The sequence below is a fragment of the Chiloscyllium plagiosum genome, unplaced genomic scaffold (genome assembly GCF_037043375.1).
Source record: "Chiloscyllium plagiosum isolate Xiang-an unplaced genomic scaffold, Cpla_swu_hap1 HiC_scaffold_44, whole genome shotgun sequence".
NCBI lineage: Eukaryota > Metazoa > Chordata > Chondrichthyes > Orectolobiformes > Hemiscylliidae > Chiloscyllium > Chiloscyllium plagiosum.
The window spans coordinates 5,225,517-5,245,884 of NW_028270182.1; the positions used below are offsets into that span (position 1 = coordinate 5,225,517).

Genomic DNA, 20,368 nt, shown 5'->3' on the forward strand with positions numbered 1-20,368 from the left:
TGGACTCCCCCATCCATGGGAAAAGACTTTGTCTATTTATCCTATCCATGCCCATCATGATTTTATAAACCTCTATAAGGTCACCCCTCAGCCTCTGACGTTCCAGCCTATTCAGCTCTCCCTATAGCTCCAACCCTGGCAACATCCTTGTAAATCTTTTCTGAACCCTTTCAAGTTTCACAACATCCATCCGATAGGAAGAAGACCAGAATTGCACGCAATATTCCAAAAGTGGCCTAACCAATATCCTGTATAGTCGCAGCATAACCTCCAACTCCTATACTCAATACTCTGACCAATAAAGGAAAGCATACTAAATGCCTTCTTCACTATCCTATCTACCTGTGACTCTACTTTCAAGAAAGTATGAACCTGCACTCCGAGTTCTCATTGTTCAGCAACACTCCCCAGGACCTTACCACGAAGTGTATAAGTCCTGCTCTGATTTGCCTTTCCAAAATGCAGCACCTCGCATTTATCTGAATTAAACTCCATCTGCTACTCCTCAGCCCATTGGCCCATCTGGTCAGGATCTTGTAATCTGAGGTAACCTTCTTCACTGTCCACTACACCTCCAATTTTGGTGTCATCTGCAAACTTACTAACTGTATCTTCTATGTTCACATCCAATTGATTCACATAAATCACGAAAAGTAGTGGGCCCAGCACCATTTCTTGAGTTTTTAGGGAATTTATCACGAGAGTCTGCTGTAGAATCATACTGAGAAACTAGGGGTTTTGATATCTTAATCTTTTTTGTTTTTTCTCAACTAACTCCCTTTTCTGCAATGTCCCTGCCCTGAGAGAGTGTTGAGCACAGAGAGACCTTTACTCTGAATCCAAGCCACATCCTACCTATCCTGGGAGCTTTTGATAGGGACAGTGGGAAAGAGAATACCAAACTTTGTGCTGAAATGTAAACAGAAAGTGCTGAAGAGACTCACCAAATTTGGCAGAATCTATGGAGAGGGAAACAGAGTTAAAATGTTGAGTCTAACATGGACTTTAGACCATAAGACATAGAAATTTGGCCATTTGGCCCATCAAGTCTGCTCCACCATGGCTGATAAGTCTCCCATTCCCATTCTCCTGCTTTCTCCCTGTAACCTTTAATCCCCTTGATATCAAGAACCTATTTCAGTCTTACGTATACTCAGTGAATGGCGTCCACAGCCTTCTGTGGCAGTGAATTCCATTGATTCCCCACACTCTGGTTGAAGACGTTTCTCCTTAACTCCGTTCTAAAAGGACTTCCCTTTACGCTAAGGCTGTGTCGTCAGGTCCTCGTCTCTCCTACCAATGGAAACGTCTTCCCAACATTCACTCTGTCCAGGCCATTCAGTATTCTGCAAGTTTCAATTATATTCCACACACACCCCCCCCCATCCCCATCCTTTAAACTCTCACGAGTGTAGACCTAGAATCCTCAAACATTCCTCATATGTTAAGCCTTTTATTTCTGGAATCATGTCGTGAACCTCCTGTGGACCAGGGCCAGTACATCCTTCCTGAGATATGGGGCCCAAAATTACTCACAATACTCCAAATGTGGTCTGACCAGAGCCTTAGAGAGCCTCAGAAGTACATCCTTGCTTTGAAATTCAAGTCCTCACAAAATAAATGTGTCTGTGCCTTTCTAATTACCGACTCAACCTGCAAGTTTACCTTGAGAGAATCCTGGACATCAACTCCCAAGTTCCTTTGCACTTCAGATTTCTGAATTTTCTCCCATTTAGAAAATATTCAATGCCTCTAATCTTCTGATCAAAATGCATGACCGCATGTTGTATTCCATCTACCATTTCTTTGTCCACTCTCCTAACCTGTCTAAGTCCTTCTGCAACCTCCCCGCCTCCTCAATGCTACCTGTCCCTCTATCTTCCTTTGTATCATCTGCAGACTTAGAACATAGAACATAGAACAATACCGCGCAGAACAGGCCCTTTGGCCCTCGATGTTGTGCCACCCTGTGAACCATTCTAAGCTCATCCCCCTACACTATCCCATCATCATCCATGTGCTTATCTAAGGATTGTTTAAATCTCCCTAATGTGGCAATTCGGGTATTCCACGCCCTCACCACTCTCTGAGTGAAGAACCTTCCTCTGATATCTGTCTTAAATCTATCGCCCTTCAATTTGTAGCTATGCCCCCTCGTACAAGCTGACGTCATCATCCTAGGAAAAAGACTTTCACTGTCTACCCTATCTAATCCTCTGATGATCTCGTATGTCTCTATCAAATCCCCTCTTAGCCTTCTCTTTCCATTGAGAACAGACTCAAGTCTCTCAGCCTTTCCTCATAAGATCTTCCCTCCAGACCAGGCAACATCCTGGTAAATCTCCTCTGCATCTTTTCCAATGCTTCCACATCCTTCCTCTAATGGGACGACCAGAATATTCCAAGTGTGGCCGCACTAGCATTTTGTATAGTTGCAGCATGACATTGCGGTTCTGGAACTCAATCCCTCTACCAATGAAAACTAACACACCGTATGCCTTCTTAACAGCCCTATCAACCTGGGTAGCAACTTTCAGGGATCTGTGTACATGGACTCCAAGATCCTTCTGCACATCCACACTACCAAGAATCTTTCCATTGACCCAGTACTCTGCCTCCCTGTTATTCTTCCCAAATTAAATCACCTCACATTTATCTGCATTGAACTCCATTTGCCACCTCTCAGTCCAATTCTGCAGTTTATCCAAGTCCCCCTGCAACCTGTAACATTCTTCCACGCTGTCCACTACTCTACTGACTTTAGTGTCATCTGCAAACTTACTAATCCATCCACCTATGCCTGTGTCTAAGTCATTTATAAAAATGACAAACAGCAGTGGTCCCACTTGTGGCACACCACTTGTAACCGGACTCTATGCTGAATATTTTCCATCAACCACCACTCGCTGCCTTCTTTCAGAAAGCCAGTTTCTAATCCAAACTGCTAAATCACCCTCAATCCCATGCCTCTGCATTTTCTCCAACAGCCTACCATGTGGAACTTTATCAAAGACTTTACTGAAGTCCATGTATGCCACGTCAACTGCCCTACCCTCATCTACATGCTTGGTCACCTTCTCAAAAAACTCAATGAGGTTTGTGAGACATGACCTGCCCTTGACGAAACCATGTTGACTATCTGAAATCAAATTGTTGTTTGCTAGATGATTATAAATCTTTGCTCTTATAATCCTTTCCAAAGCCTTTCCTACAACAGAAGTAAGGCTCAGTGGTTTATAATTACCTGGGTCACCTCTCCTGCCCTTCTTTAATAAGGGCACATTTGTAATCCTCCAGTCCTGTAGACAATGACAACTCAAATATCAAAGCCAAAGGCTTCACTATCTCCTCCCTAGCTTCCCAGAGAACCCTCGGATAAATCCCATCCGGCCCAGGGGACTTGTCTGCTTTCACTCCTTCTAAAATTGATAACACCTTTTCGTAACTAACCTTGATCCTTTCTCGCCTAATATCTCATATCTCATTCTTCTCCTCTTCAATATTCTCATTTTCCTGAGTGAAAACTGATGAGAAATGTTCATTTAGCACCTCTCTGATCTCCACAGGGTCCACACTCAACTTCCCACTTCTGCCTTTGACTGGCCCATTCCTACCCTCGTCATCCTTTTATTCCTAACATACCTATAGAAAGCTTTAGGGTTCTCCTTTATTCTACCTGCTAAAACCCTAGCCAGAATGCTCTCAGTTCCTTCATTTGGTCATGAATGCAAAAAGTGAAAAGTTGTGGTCCCAACACTGAGCCTCATGGAACACCATTAGTCACCTGCTGCCATCCTGAGAAGGACCCTTTTATCTCCACTCTCTGCCAGACAGCTAAACTTCTATCCATGCCAGCACCATGCCTCTGACACCATGGGTCCTTATCTTACATAGCAGCCTCCTGTGCGGCACCTTGTCAAAGGCCTTCTGGAAGTCCAGGTCGATAACATCCATTGGCTCTCCTTGGTCTAATCTGCTCATTACCTTCTCAAAAGAATCCTAACAGATTTGTCGGGCATGACCTCCCCTTGATGAAATCATGCTGATTTTGGCCTATTTTAACATACACTTCCAAGTTTTCAGAAATGACATCCTTCACAAAGGACTCCAAAATCTTACCAACTGCCCTGGGTATATTTGATGAAATCATGCAGAATAAGCCTTACTCTGTATCTAACCCTGTGATGTACCAGATCTGAATGTGATTGATAGGACAATGGGCAGAAATTATTGGTGTGGAGAGAAGGGTGTCTATAGTTAGTTAGTCAATGAATTAAAATCACCCTCATGCAACGTCACAAAGGTACAAAAAAACTCAAAACAGTATTGCTCATTTCAGTATGGGGCTCTGATGTAGCTCTGTGATTTATGGTATGAATACCCAACAGCTTGATATTCCTATGCCTCACCTTCTGCTTGATAGTGGCATGCCTCTGTTCCATGTCTCGTTTATCTCTTGCTGAATTCAACACCAGCTGATGCAACTGCAAGAAGAGAGAAGCAAACATCATTGAAAACAACACGGAAAATTAGTCATTGTCTTTTTAAAAAGGAGGCCTTCCTTTTCACTTCCTACTGAAGATGCTGATGTTTTCTCTTGGTTCCCTCACACAGTATCTTCACCATGGACCCATCCTTCATATATGAGTGTTTACGTGATACTTGCCTGGAGAGGATACTGCAGTTAGGTGTGAACCTGCCCTCACCTGATCTAGTTCACACTGATGTGAGTTCCACATTCTCTCTCTGCTCTACAAAAAGGAACATCTCTGAAGTTCTTAGTTTGATAGTTAAAGACTGTCTTATGTGAATGTGCAGTGTCGCTCAATAGCACTCAGCAGGAGGTACACGTGATTGATTATTCCTGTTGGATACACTGTGGGACCAACCACAACTGGCTAATGGTTGGGGCAGAGTGTGGCCACCAATTCTTTGTACTCTTTTTAAAACAAATCTTGAATCAGATTGGACTATAACTTGGTTCAGTGTGATTTTTAACTTTGAATCAGGTTAGACATCCATTGGTAAGGCAAAAGAGTTAACCACATTGCTATGGGGCTGGAGCCACGTTTCAGTCAGAGTAGGTAAGGACAGGAAAAGGTTATCAGTGAACCAGATTGGCTTTTATAACAATCGATACTGATTTTATGATCACCAATTCTAGGACTAGTTGTTTTTAAAACTTTTCTTTGACGTTAATTAAATTTGAATTTCACCAGCTGCCATAGTGTGCTTTGCACTTATGTCCCCATAGAGTTATCCTGGGCAGCTAGATAACTAACTTATGGCATAACCATTGTTCCATTGTGTGCCATCAGCCTCCAATCTACATTTTTAAACAAGCTTAAAATCTAGTTCAGGCAGCACCTGAGGAGCAGGAGAATCGACATTTCGGGCAAACACCCTTTAAGCCTGATGAAAGGCTTTTGCCCGAAACGTCGATTTTCCTGCTCCTCAGATGCTGTCTGACTTGCTGTGCTTTTCCAACACCACAGTGGCAACAGCCCCTAATAGGATACTGCATCAAAAATACAAACTGCCAATTAATAGTGACACAAATTCTGGTCCCTTTTTTTCCCCTAAAGGCTGTTCCTTGGCTCAAGGAGACTCTGTCCTTGATTTTTTTCAGAGGGGCAATAAACTGGACTGGACTCCGATTTGGTACAGAGATGAGACTTCAGGCCAAAGTGGTAATGTTTTAGAAGTGCCATGTATAAAGAAAGAGGAGTGGTCAGCTCTCTAGCTGAGCTGGGCTGAGCAGTTGTAGTTTAGTCTTAAACTGGGAAGCTCAACAGGGACCTGTGTGGAAACTCTCTCTCTGTTCTACCCTTCAACTTCAATCTATAAACATGTGTTCCATTTATATTGGGTTTTACAGGGAGTCGCATATTGGGACTTTTTAGTATATTCGGAACAGCCTAATTAAGTCTAGGTTGGATAGACTGAGTTCTGTAGGGGTTCATTATTCTGTTCTTTGTGTTTCATGGTGTAATTTTGTGAATAAATTTTTGTCTGTTTTAAAATCTAGTAGTCAACCTCGCTAACTTACTCCGGGTAATGTTCACTGGACACTTACTGAAAGAAATTGCAAAGTTATGGTCTGGGGCTGCCTGCTTAAGTGTTTTGAGTGGTCTGGCCTACTCCATAACAACAGAAACTTATCAGATTGAAAATAATGTCATCTAAGGTGATGATCCAACCCTGTGGTTCTCACCAGTTTCTAAAGGCTTTTATCATGCTGATGAACACCACATGATCCCTCTCCATGGAGACCACAGCATAGATGTAAAAGCTTCTGTTTTGTTCTGTACTGAGTTTCACATGAACACCAACGCAAGGAAACAGACCATTCAGTTCAACTCGTCCATGCCGACCAGATATCCTAAATTAATCTAGTCCCATTTGCCAGCATTTGTCCATATCCCTCTAAACCCTTTCCTATTCATATACCCATCCAGATGCCTTTTAAATGCTGTAATTGTACCAGCCTCCACCACTTCCTCTGGCAGCTCACTCCATACACGCATCACCCTCTGTGTGAAAAAGTTGCCCTTGAGGTCCCTTTTAAATTTTCCCCTCTCACCCTAAACCTATGCCCTCTAGTTCTGGACTCCCCCACCCCAGGGAAAAGCCTTTGGCGATTCACCCTATTCATGCCCCTCATGATTTTATAAACCTCTATAAGGTCACCCCTCAGCCTCTGCGACGCTCCAGAGAAAACAGCCCCAGCCTGTTCAGCCTCTCCCTATAGCTCAAATCCTCCAACCCTGGCAACATCCTTGTAAATCTTTTCTGAACCCTTTCATGTTTCACAGCATCCTTCCCATAGCAGGGAGACCAGAATTGCACGCAGTATTCCAAAAGTGGCCTAACCAATGTTCTGTACAGTCACAACATGACCTCCCAACTCCTATACTCAATGCTCTGACCAATAAAGGCAAGCATACCAAATGCCTTCTTCACTATTCTGTCTACCTGCACTTTCAAGGAGCTATGAACCTGCACTCTAAGGTCTCTTTGTTCAGCAACAATCCCCAGGATCTTACCATTAAGTGTATAAGTCCTGCCCTGATCTGCTTTTCTGAAATGCAGCACCTCACATTTTTCTAAATTAAACTCCATCTGCCATCCCTCAGCCCATTGGCCCATCTGATCAAGGTCCCGTTGTATTCTGAAGTAACCTCCTTTTCTGTCAGATACACCTCCAATTTTATCTGCAAACTTATTAACTATACCTCCTGTGTTCACACCTAAATCATTTATATAAATGATGAAAAGTAGTGGACCCAGCACTGATCCTTGTGGCACTCCACTGATCACAGGCCTCCAGTCTGAAAAACAACCTTCCACCACCACCACCCTCTGTCTTCTACCTTTGAGCCAGTTCTGTATCCAAATGGCTAGTTCTCCCTGTATTCCATGTGATCTAACTGTGCTAACCAGTCAACCATGAGGAAGCTGTTGAACTTGTAGTCCATCTTGACCACCTGCCTAATAATCTGTTGTTGAGGATAGACCACTGTCGAGTCTTAGGGAGAGGCATATGTTTTACATAACAGGGTGCAGTTTATTGCAATATAACAATAGTTACAAATAACCTTATCTGGTGAGGCATAATTACTACAATCCATTATTTCGAATGTTGATGGTAGCCATGATAAGGAGGTGGCGGTGTTGAACTGAGGTGGACAAAGTCAGAATTCACCCAACACCAAGCTATAGTCCAACAGGTTTATTTGAAATCACAAGCTTCAGGAGCGTTACTCTTTCAGGAACAGGGAAGCGCACAGGCACAGAATTTATATGCAGAGAGATAATGATGTCAAATAAACCTGTTGCATTTTGTTGTGTGACTTCTGACACTGCTTAGAAGGCACTTCATAACTAATAATGAGGCTTTGAAGCCTTTGTGGAAATACCTGGAGTTAATTCTTCCAAACAAGTCATTGAAAAGTCATTGTCAACATTGGACACTTAAGTAAAGCTTGCTAGAAATCAGAAGGCTTATGACATCAGCTTGCTTTATTGGGGCTGTTTGAACAGTAACTAGATGGGGAGTGTTTGGGTATTTTGGAATTCATTCGGGAACATCATGCCTTTGAAGAAGAGCTGTCCAGCTGACCTTTCCTCTTCTCTGTAAAGAGCCCACTTGGTGAGTTCAGGGTGAAATCTATTTGTTCTTCTGAATGAGTAATTGAATAAACTGTTCAGACCGGTAAGTAAGTTAGCTGACTGAGCTGGAAGGTTTATTTTCAGACATTTCGTCACCATACTGGGTAACATCATCAGTGAAAGTGTCCGGTCAAAAACTGGTGTTATGTCCCGCCTCTCTATTGATCGGTCTTTTCTTAAGGTGGGTGACATAATTTTTTTTCAAGAAAAATTGGTAGGATCTATGTCGATGTGTTAATTGATGGAATTCTGGTTAGATTGCCATGCGTCTAAGAATTCTTGCGCGTATCTTAGTTTTGCCCGTCCTAGGATGTGTGTGTTGTCCTGGTTAAAGTGGTGTCCCTCTTTGTCTCAATTTATGGAATTTTCCAAGCAAACGGTGTCTCATCAGGCTCCAGAAACAACTCGGTGTGATTAGTGACTTGACTGCACATGCCAAAACATCAGAATGATATACTTTGGAACATTCTTTGTCTTGTACTTTTATGTTCAGCAGTTACTCTAATTGCCATAAAGTGTTATTTTCTTTTAAAGTGAACCTTTGCAGTAAGAAATTAATTTTTACTAGTTTACTTTTGTGTCTGTTTTGGGTTATTTAGAAGGATTAACATTTATATTTGCACATTTACATGGATGTATCACTACTTGGGATGGCAACTGTACCATTCGAGATCGGAGATGGTTACAGAGAGCAGTGAACTCGGCCCAGACAATCACAAAGGCCAACCTCCCATCTATAGAATCCATCTACAAGGCCCGCTGTCAAGGTAAGGCCACCAGCATTCTCAAAGATCCATCCCACCCTGGCAATGTTTTTCTACAACCTCTACCATCGGGGAGAAGGTACAGAAGCCTGAACACACACACCAGCCGGTTTCGAAACAGTTTCTACTCTATTGTTGTTAGAATACTGAATGAACTCACAAACTCTTAACATTCGCCTGTACCTGTGTTTTTTGTTTTTACTGCAGTTTATCTATTATTTACTTATCTATGTTACTTAACTCTGTGATCTGCCTGTATTGCTCACAAGACAAAGCTTTTCACTGTGTCTCAGTACACGTGACAATAAATTCAATTCAATTCAGTTCAATTCATATTATTGGCTATGCTAATACAGCACATTCTGGTATTATGTGTGTTTTGTCAACACGGACTGGGTATAACATGTTTGACAAATTGTGGTTGCTGTTTGGATAACACGAACTTTCTACTGAACAGGTATAGTGATATTTTTATAGCGATCTTCTACAAAGCGATTCTCTACAGCGGTTTTCCATAGCACGATTTTCTGTAGTGTGAATTTGCAGAGGAACACAACTCTCCTGTTATGCTGATACTACCTGTAATTTATTGCATTTCCTTGAATATAATTATTTGATAATAATTCAGTAACTTTGAGTCCATTAAGAGAACCAGGGTTGATAGATATTATACAAAATTTGATCCTGAAAGGTATTTAATTGGACAACTTTGTAATTGGTAAATATATTTTTATTTAAGTTATGAGCCATGAAGTTAAGCAACAGTTTACTCCTTTAGCGTTGGTTGCAACAGTAGCCAATGTTAAACTAACTATTTCTCCATCAGACTTAGGTGACATCAGATTGGATGGAGCTAACGCAACTTGCACATTAATTGGTTCAGTACCATTACCTTATACAACATTGCTGATTCTATTAAATGGCCCAACAAGCAACTTAAAGGACAGTTAGGGATGGGCCACAAATGCCTGTCTTGTCGGCAATGCATTCATCCCATAAAATCACATTTAAAATCTCTGTTGGTGAATGACCAAGAGCAAAATACTAGAACACTTCAAAAGCTTCACACCATACCTGCTCTGCAAGCTGTTTCTTGTAAGCTTCGATGCTCTTGAATGTATTAAAGCCCTGAGTAAAGAAGCTAGACTGTGCATCCATGAGTGACACCATCTGGAACCAATCAGATCAAAATTCAGGCAGCACAGGAAATCACAGTTGCAGTCACCCAAAAATGCCAAAACCATTTCAATAATTTAAAATAATTGATGCATATGTGACCCATTGGATGTGGGTATTGCCCATTTAGTGTGGGACTCTGTCGAAGATACATTGCATTCTTCATGTGGACATATATCTGACCTCCTTTGGGGTTCTATGATCGTTGTCAGTGTGCCATAGTTGGGATCCAAAGGGGAGAGGTCAGTTACCATTTATAGATTATTCTTTGGAAATAACACTTTGTTAGAGGATAGAATTGGCTGAGCTGTAATTTTAATGATGCATGTTACCAATACAGCTGTCTGCCTCAGGTACCAGAACATGTATGTGAAGTTACGCCATTGTATAATTCTGACATACCAGAAACAGGACAGTCTTTCAAAATAACATATCTCTAAGGACCCATCTCACCCAAAAGTTGACCAAAAGTGGGAGGAATTAAGGTCAAGACCATACTTACAAACTGTAACATCTCATTCTTCTTCTTTGCTTGAATAACATTTATCTGGAAGGAAGTAAGACAGAAAAATATGTCAAGACATTTTTTAAAAAATGAATTGATGGTTTTAACCCAGTTTAGATGCAGACCTCCATCTATTTGTCCCATTAAACACTCCCAGGGCCTGTACAGCAAGAGGGAGAAAGTGAGGACTGCAGATTCTGGAGATCAGAGTCCAGAGTGTGGTACTGGAAAAGCCCATCAGATCAGGCAGCATCCGAGGAGCAGGAGGATTAACGTTTCAAGCATAACCCCTTCATCAGGTACAGCAAGAGCTTAAGATAGTGAAAATTTCTCACTAAACTGTGCCCGTAAAATGCTCCAAGGGGAGGTATAGCATGGGACTAGTTATAGAGCAGAACTCCATTTGTCCCAATAAATGGTGGAGGCTAGTGCGATTGCAACAGTTAAAAGGCATCTGGATGGGTATATGAATAGGAAGGGTTTGGAGGGATATGGGCCAGGTGCTGGCAGGTGGGACTAGATTGGGTTGGGATATCTGATCGGCATGGACGGGTTGGACCGAAGGGTCTGGTTCCGTGCTGTACATCTCTATGACTCTAAATGCTCCCAGTTCCTCTGTGAAATTTCCATTTTTTTCATTAACTATTATGGTTACTTCCTTTCTGGATTTTTGAAAGTGTGACATATATGTATAACATTATCAAAATTTGGCAGTTGGATTTTCAAGATATAAATAGATGTAATTTCTAAAATAACTCCACAGAGGCTGGTATCCCGTCACCATGTTACCTTGTATTTTCACACGTATAGTGTTTCACACTGGTCTAACTTCCTCAATGAGCAGAACCTCTGACACACCTGTGTATATCTGTCAGCCAGAGCTCCCTGATCGGACCAGGTTAATAGCCCCAATCAGGGAACTTATATCCTATGAGGTCTACTTGACTGACCTCATCACAATCACTACGTTTTCAATTCTGCGAAAGTGTTTTTTTTTAATCAAAAACCCATTCAGAACAATGAGCCTGAGAAATAAGGACTGAATTTTTCCAAAAATCAATTAAGTGTAATTTCATGGAGTTCAATGAAGGGTTTCTCTCTGAGAGATCTCACAACCTTTCTCATCTAATTTTACACTGCTCATCTCATCAGGTGTGCAGCATGTCTGTATGGTATCAGTTCTGTACTACCTTCTACTCAGCAGTAGCAAAATGCTTGCTGGTTCCAGGACCTTCAGGTGTTCATGCCACAAGTGCCATATCTATATCCAAGCTACACATCATCTCTAATGCTGCCAGCTTGGTTTGAAGTAGTCATTCAGGTCAGTGTGGTGTCCACAGTCTGGAGGAATGCACAGCCAATGTCACATGACGTTTAATGACCTTCCTCACTCCGCAAAGGTAAGTGTCACCATCTTCACTTGGTGACCTGAAATACACTCTAACATTGCACTTACATCCTACAAAGCTCCATGGTCTAGCATTCCCAATTGTTGCTTGCACTATCTTCCCTCAATGACTGTCACCCACTCCCCATGCCCACCTCCCCTCCCCCCAACTAACTTTCCTGGCTTCTGCATTCCCTGCCCACTCACTTCCCTGACAACCTTCCTTGACTGATGACAGCTCAGCCCCCCTTCACTGTTCATTGCTGCCAAACATGACAAGCTGCCTGGCTATTTGTCTGTGCTGAAAGCAGAAGGCAAGGCAGAGGTCTGTGAACATCCAAGTAGGTCCAAGATAAGTGATCACTGAGAAAGCAACCCCAGGACCAAGGTGCACCCTGTTCAAATGCAGGAAATGGGTGTCCATTCCTGCGTCCAAAGTGACCTGGCAGCAGTGTTGCGATGTCAGGTGCCAGTGAGCTCTGAAGTGCTGAATTGCAGAGTAAGTGAGTTCGAGATGAGCCATTATGATACGGTGAAGTTGCTGCTTTGTCATTGCCAACCTCCCTTTGGGTAATAACTGCGTATCAATCATGCTGGCAATGATTACCCAGGTGGAGATGCAGAGATCATGCCAGCAAGCTGTAGCTGCCATTCAAAATTTTCCTGTTGGGAATTGTCACCATGCATATTATCTCCACAGCCTGGTAAAATAGCAAAGTGTGGAAAAAAGTGGTGAGATTTGATAATAAAGAAACATTAATTTATGCAAATAGTTCATTTGTCACTAACTAGCAAGATTCTCATCTGGGCATTAAAATCTTGGGTGGAAAATCAAACCCTTTTCTCTCACTGCCAAGAACCTGCATTTCTGTTTTCGCATTATTTTCTGATTGATTTGCCAGTTCCAAAGTTTTGAGAGCCTGGGAGGACTCCCTCCATAACTTCCAGCAAGGCATGTGATTCAGTCAAATGAGGAGCAGGACAACTGTGCTGTGCTGTGATGGAACGTTTATACTGCTGAGTTTATGACAGAGAATGCAGACCAGATGCCCTTAATTCCACTATGACTTCAGTTCCGAAGAATCAGAAGTTCAGTTCAGCAGGGAGACCAGCTTCCTCTTCAGGAAAATTAGTCATCCATCCAAAAAGGTTTTAGTTTATGAGACCCACAAGACATGAAAATTCCTTTGGAAGTTTTCAAGTTGATAGACCATCAGAATTTTAAAAAAAATTAATGCCAACGGAGTCAGAAAGAATTTGATTGAAATGTCTCAGCAGTCCAAGGAGAAGAACTGAGAAGAGTCAGTTCAGTAAGAAATTAAAGGGTTGAGATAGAATGCACTGGAATTTGGCATTCTGCAAAAATATTGTGTGGAGAAATAAAATGAAACTTTGTTTTGTTGTTTATGTTAAGGTCTTTCTAAACTGTCATTTACATAGTTTAATTTTCTTATTTTGTAATAAACGCATTCTTTTATTAAAGAACTTTTGTGTTTATGTTCAGTGACTAATCGCCATGATAATCAATTGCAGAAACTAAATACGTGATCAAGCCAGGTTGCACCTTTGAATCTGCCTTATCCAGGGTTAACATCACCTGGGATCAGAAGTTATTTTCTGATGTGGGGAAACCACTCAGTAGCTGATAGGCATCAGCTCTCCTCAATACTCAACATATTCCTGACTTGTCTGTTGGACAAGTCAGGAATGGAGTATTCTGATTAATGGATTAAAGTTAATTAAAAAATTATTAAAAGGAGACGATGTCAAAACTTTTCTTTTTGCTGTCATTACAAATAGGATGCAGAAAACACAAAGAATGGGACAACAATTTAATGTGGCATGAGAAGAGAATGCCATTGTTGGCGTAGGGATACTGTAGAATCAATTAACAGTGTTTACATTTTTAAGTGTGGCGCTGGCAAAGCACAGCCAGTCAGGCAGGATTCGAGGAGCAGGAGGGTCAACGTTTTGGGCATAAACCCTGCATCAGGAAGAGCTTGTGCTCGAAAGGCCAACTCTCCTGCTCCTCAGCTGCTGCCTGACCCCAGCACCACACTTTTCGACCCTGACTCTCCAGCATCTGCAGTCCTCACTTAGCGAGCAATTATCCAATGAAGGGGTTGGGTTTGATTCCTCCACTGGGTAATGTGTACAGAAGGTTGTATATTTGGAACTGGGTTTCCCAGCGTGAAATCAGAAAACACGCCACACAAAGGGCAGTGGAAGTCTGGAACTGCCAATTTCAAAATAAGGCTACTGCATTTGGAGATCAATTGTAATCAGATTACAAAACAGCTTGCTGGATTTTTGTTAAGACAAGGCTGTTGATGTTTATGAAACCAATATATATTAATGAAATTAAGATACAGATCAGCACTGATCTTACGCAATGACGGTACATGCTGAGTGCCTCAATGGTGTCCTCCCAGAAGGCAGTATTGAAAAGGTTCCGCACCTGGAGTACGTAATCCAATGAAACGTGGCGGAACGACCTCCGAGCTGTTAGGAGGGCACTGGTAGCTTCATCCACCTCATGCTGTTTCTTGGGGGGTGCCTGGGCATTCCTATTCAGTGCATTCTCTAGGTCCTCACTACTCTTGTCAAAATGTTTTTTTGTTTCCTTGAATTTCCTCACATCCCTGCGACAGAGAAATAAAAATGAATTAAATTATTTGGGGACTAGAAGGTAAAAGTGAATTCATGATCAGGAAGAGCTCCTTTGGTAACTAATCCACAGGAGCACATTATTAAACCAGAGATACTAAATCCCACCGCTACCATAGTTATGGGTGATATACCTCATGCTACCTCACAGTGCTAGCGACCTGGGTTCGATTCCTGCCTTGGGCGTCTGTCTGTGTGGAGTTTGCACGTTCTCCCAGTGTCTGCGAGGGTTTCCTCCCACAATCCAAAGGTATGCAGGTTTGGTGAATTGGTCATGTGAAATTGCCCATAGTATTAGGTGCATTAGTCAAGGGTAGATTTAGGGGGGGTGGGTTACTCTGCAGAGGATCGGTGTGGACTTGTTGGGCCAAATGGCCTGTTCCCACACTGTAGGGAATCAAATCTAAATCAGTGCAAGTTATCTTTGAAGGATTGGTGAAATTATTCTTTTCAAGCCCGTTGCTTTGCCAAAACGCTGAATTAAAATAAGCTAAAAAAAATGGTGATTCCTCCAGATTACAGTACTTCAATTAGTTTACAGTGCTGAAACCATAAACAGTTCTACACTCTGGTAATCCTTTTAATTTGTATCATGAATTTGTGAGGATGTATTTTATGTGGGACTGAACCTCACAGGTGCCTGACATCTTGCAAGTCCCATCATGATTCAGTCAAGAAGTCTGAAGAAGGACGACTGTCCAGATTCTGATATTAATAAAATGCCTGGGTGAATATTTAGGAACAGCAATGGGCTTGACAGAGGCAGAGATGAGACAATTGAACAGAAAGAAACAGGTGGATGCATAGACAGATATTTACATGCTGATGTAAAGCTGTACGCACACCAGCCTGAATTTAATGTCAAATCCAATGGCTAGAAAGCTCAGGGTGATTATATTAATTTCTGGGAGATCCAACTGGATTACCTGTCAATCAGGAAGTTACATGTCTGTAACCAAGGCTCCCTTTGACGTGATTGATTGCAGTTCAAGAACTGTTAGCCAGAGGGAAAGTAGCTTGTAACTCCAAACAGAATCAATGAGTACAGTGAGCATGGGAGTAGACACAGAGCACCAAACACAAGACAGGGGTGAGTGATACAAGCACATTGGACACGTGCTGGTGAATGGGTTGTTGAGGGGCACAGGGAAAGAGGCAGTCAGTCAGGGGGTTTCTATAGATTATAAGCAGTATTGAGGGTTTTGAAGCACTGTTGTAATGTCCCTACCTGTGGGTCTGACGATGTTGATTCAAGTCCTGCCTGGCCTAGGGGAGTGAAATGTCTGAACCAATAGATGAAAAATACTTGCATGCAACAGGGGGATGAAGTCACTTTATTGGTTGTTATTTAAAAGTGGGAAGACCATCTGTATCATTTCCAATCCCTGACTTAAAGACACAAGCAGTTGGAAAGGTGACAGGCTTCCTACAGTTTCAGAACAAATTATAGATAATTTTTAATGGACCTGTTGAGATATGTTATTACACACTTCTGGACCAGTTGTGACTTGAACTCTAATCCAGAATTGGGAACACTACCACTGCACCACAAGAACCCTCACACTCAATTATTGATATTTCTAATCAACATGGATACCCCCTTAATTGATATCCAGCCCACTTGAGGATGAGATTAAGTTTTGCCGAATGAGTAGTTGGACTCTCATATCCACAAACATTAAAGTTACCAGATGGAACACAGCTCAGTGTACTCACTCCTTGATGAAGCTATACAAATGCTGTTTGACTGATTTCTGAATCACCTCGATGAGTGTCTGAAAAACACAAGAAACACTCATTTGAAGTTCTGGCAGAGCTCAGTGAAGGAAGCAGGATACCAGCAGATTCCTTGTGCATTTACCGTTGTTCTTGATACTTAAGGGAGAGTTTAATAATTTAAAAGATGTCTTCATTTACTTCATCAACTATGGAGTCGAAATGCAACTGTTACAACACGCGGTAAACCCTCCTGCTTAATTTAAACCAGCAACACAGAAAGGATTTATCCCGTGCAGTAGTCTGTGAAAATTCGAGAGACCAAGAAGTGTTTAAAGTAAAAATTAACAACTGTATTTCTTAAAGTATAAAAGAGAATAATTAGCCAACAAATATTTACAACACCTTCCTCTAACCTATCTTTTACTTTTCCTTCTATAATACCAGTCCAATGAAACCACCCCCAACTAAGGTTTACAGAAAAATTCGAATTTCAAAACCAGCCAGCTGTTGAATCTTCTCTTTGCAGATTTGCTCTCCAGGTCAGTGTCGAAGTCTTTTTCTGTGCAAACGCTTTCTTTAGACAGGTACCTCTCAGAGAGTTCTGACTAGCAGCCTACATCTGTTGGTCAGGTGGCAGTTCTCCCCCAGCTGTTCAATTTTCCCCGGTCTTATACCTCCAAAGGATCAGATTGGGTCATTGGCTTTTAATATTGTCAATACAATAAATTCAAACTGAATTGGAATTTGTTTTTTTTTGGGGTATAATTTAAACTGATTGGCCTAATTCAAATTTGTTTTTGTCTCCAGGCAACCAGCTACCCTAGCTGCTGGACCACATGTTACATTGTATCTTATTCAGAAAACTTGGTGCTGTCAGGTAGGTCTGCCAGCTTTTAACTCTCTTAAAGGTACAGTACACCCACATCTTCATAACATAACATTCCATGCATATAACAACTCACATCCAAACCTCGAAAAGCTGTACATCAAGCCATGGAATGGCAATGCTGGGTTTGAAACCACTTCTTGTCAGCACTAATACACTCCCATTATTATATTCCTGTCAATGCAAGCTCATCATGTTTTTCTTTCCTTCCTTTCATGTTTTCCTCCTACATTCCATCTTCCTCTGTCACATTCTTCTTTCTCACATATACTTTCGCCCTTTTTCACATGCTAACTTCCTTTCTGTTTTTCTCATTACGATTTTTCTGCCTTTGGGGGTTGGTAATAAATTCATGAGAAGTCAGGTCTTCCACTCGGAATAATGCAGTTAGTAAACAAGAAGAGAATGAATTTGCTCTGGGAAACATTCAGTGCCGTTACTCACCGTGTGCTGATCAATCATATTACTTAGACTGTTTGAAAATTTCTCCAGACATCCCTGTATGAACAAAAAGTCAAAAGTCAAGAGAAGTGCTTAAAATGCAGAACAGAGAAAGGAGTTAGTAGCTCAATGTTGCAAAGTGGTAATGTGAAGGGATGCTGATTTTATCAGTGACATTTTGATAACAAATGTACAGAATTTTGACCTCTCTAGCTTCCTAACATGTTGGACTCATGTTGGCAGAAATCAGCAGGAATTATTTCTCACAAAATGCTCTCATTGTGAATTCCATTGTCAATTCATCCCTGAAGGGAGGGAATGCAAAATGAAAATCCTTCTCTCAGCCTCTCAATCCCTCTATCCTTTAAGATGCTCCTTGCTTCTTAAGCCAAGCCTTTGGTTCCCTGTTTTGTCACGATCAGACATTGGACAAGAGTCACTCAGTTATTTCGGTTCAGGAAAGGTTACCCCAAATTGTTACGTGCTGAGGTAAAGATCGATGAACTGATTCCACTTCTTTATTCATGCTCTCTCTCAGTTAGTTGCAACAAACTTAATTGGAAAGGGATCCCTCCCTTGTGGATGTCTTTCTCTAAAGTTTCTTGTCCTAATCCCTTGAACAGTGAATGACTGGCAAAATGCAGAGTGAGAGAATCCTTTGTGTTTAGTTTTCTTCTAGCTAGCTTGCTGGCTAGTCTGTTTCTAGTGCACAGAGTGAGAGAATTCATTTGTCTGCAATGCAGGAGTGACAAGAGTCATACAACATGGAAACTGACCCTTTGGTACAACTAATCCATGTCGACTGTGTTCCCAAATCAAACAAATATCACTTGCCTGTGTTTGACCCATATTCCTCCAAACCTTTCCTCTTCATGGACTCATCCAAATGCCTTTAAATGTTGTAACTGCACCTGTATACACCACTTCGTTTGACAGTTCATTCTGCATACAAACCCCAGAGTGTTAAAAAAAATGTCCTTCATTTTAAAAAGATCTTTCTGCTCTCATTAAAAAGATTCCCCCTAGTTTTGAGCTCCCCACCCTGGGGAAAAGATCCTTGCTATTCACCTCATCCATGTCCCTCAGGATTTTGTGTCCCTTCAACCTCTTGTGTACCAGTGGAAAATGTGCCAATCTAATTTTATAACCTAAGCCTTCCATTCCTGGCAACATCCTGGTCAATATTTTCTGAACTCTCTTTAATTTAATAATATCATTCCTATAGCAGAGTGAGCACAACTGTTTGCAGTTCTCCAGAAGAGGCCTCACCAATGTCCTGTACAACCCCAACATGATGTCCCAATTCCTACACTCAAAAGTCTGAGCAATGAAGGCAAGCGAGCTAAAGGCCTTCTTAACCCCTATCTACATATGACATACATTTCAAAGATTTATGTATCTGAACCCCTAGGTCTCTCTGTTTCACAACATTACCCAGGGCCTTAACATTAATTGTAAGAATCGTGCCCTCGTTTGTTTTACCAAAATGTGATCCCTTGCATTTTTCCAAATTAAACTCCATTTGCCACTCCTCAGTCCATTGACCCAATTGATCAAGATCTCTTTGTAAGCTTAGCTAACTTTCCTCACTGTCCACTATGACTTTCATAGCATCCTAGCACTCAAATCCAAGCCTTGATCCTCAAATCTTTTTGCACACTTTCTTCCACATCTTATCCGACCAGTATACACAGAACAGGGTTGCAGTTGGGTTTTAACCCTGTCTTTGTATATTCCTGGAAGGGAAAACACAAAATAAATATCTGAAAGAGATGGCTTCCTCCTGGGAAGGGTGTGTGTGGGGGTGGGGGTGGGGGGGAGGAAGTTGGAGAAGAACCCCTTTCTTATCTTTTCCTCTCTCTGTTTTTTGTCTCTCTCTGTTTGAGATATCAGTACAGGAGTGATATTCTATGGGTCAAGAGTGTGGTGCTGGTAAAGCACAGCCGGTCAGGCAGCATCCAAGGAGCAGGAGAATCGATGTTTCTGGCATAAGCCCTTCATCAGGAGGGCTTTCTTGATGAAGGGCTTATGCCCGAAACGTCGCTTCTCCTGCTTCTCGAATGCTGCCTGACCTCTGAACATAGAACATTACAGCGCAGTACAGGCCCTTCAGCCCTCAATGTTGCACTGCCCTGTGAAACCAATCTAAAGCCCATCTAACCTACACTATTCCATTCTCTGCTGTGCTTTTCCAGCACCACACTCTTGAGTCTCATTTCCAGCATCTGCAATCCACACTTTCTCCTGATATTCTACGGGTCCCACACAAGACTTTGCCAAACAGCACTGAATTTACATCTGCAGGCCTTTTCTCTTTGTAGCACTCTTCTTTAAGAAACACGCACATTCTTGGAATTAAAAGATTAAAATCATTCAATAACACTGCAGGGTTTTTCTCCATTGTTATAACGCTTCACCTGCAGGATGAATAAAATTAGTTTTACTGTCACTTCATTACAAGGAGTGAAAAATAATTAAATGAATAAAAGAATAAACACACGCATACACTCATTCCCTCAGCATCGATCAACATTATCTTTTCGGTTCTAACCTGCTCTCTTTAAGAACTGGACAAAGAGTCTTGTAATCACATTCAATTTCCCAGGAGTGGGTTATTTTTGTTTGATGTAGTTGAAGAAACAACATTCAAC

At 41.7% G+C, this 20,368-nt stretch overlaps 1 protein-coding gene across 1 annotated transcript in view; it reads right to left on the minus strand.

The window, feature by feature from the left end:
- Nucleotides 1-20,368, minus strand: part of LOC122544294 (arf-GAP with coiled-coil, ANK repeat and PH domain-containing protein 2) — a 129,139-nt gene that overhangs the window by 42,567 nt on the left and 66,204 nt on the right. The window contains exons 4-9 of the mRNA XM_043683385.2: nucleotides 17,721-17,774; nucleotides 16,388-16,446; nucleotides 14,463-14,646; nucleotides 10,615-10,659; nucleotides 10,011-10,106; nucleotides 4,410-4,484 (exon numbers count right to left, since the gene is read on the minus strand). Of these exons, the coding sequence (XP_043539320.1) occupies nucleotides 4,410-4,484; nucleotides 10,011-10,106; nucleotides 10,615-10,659; nucleotides 14,463-14,646; nucleotides 16,388-16,446; nucleotides 17,721-17,774 (513 nt within the window). The remainder of the gene's footprint in view (nucleotides 1-4,409; nucleotides 4,485-10,010; nucleotides 10,107-10,614; nucleotides 10,660-14,462; nucleotides 14,647-16,387; nucleotides 16,447-17,720; nucleotides 17,775-20,368) is intronic.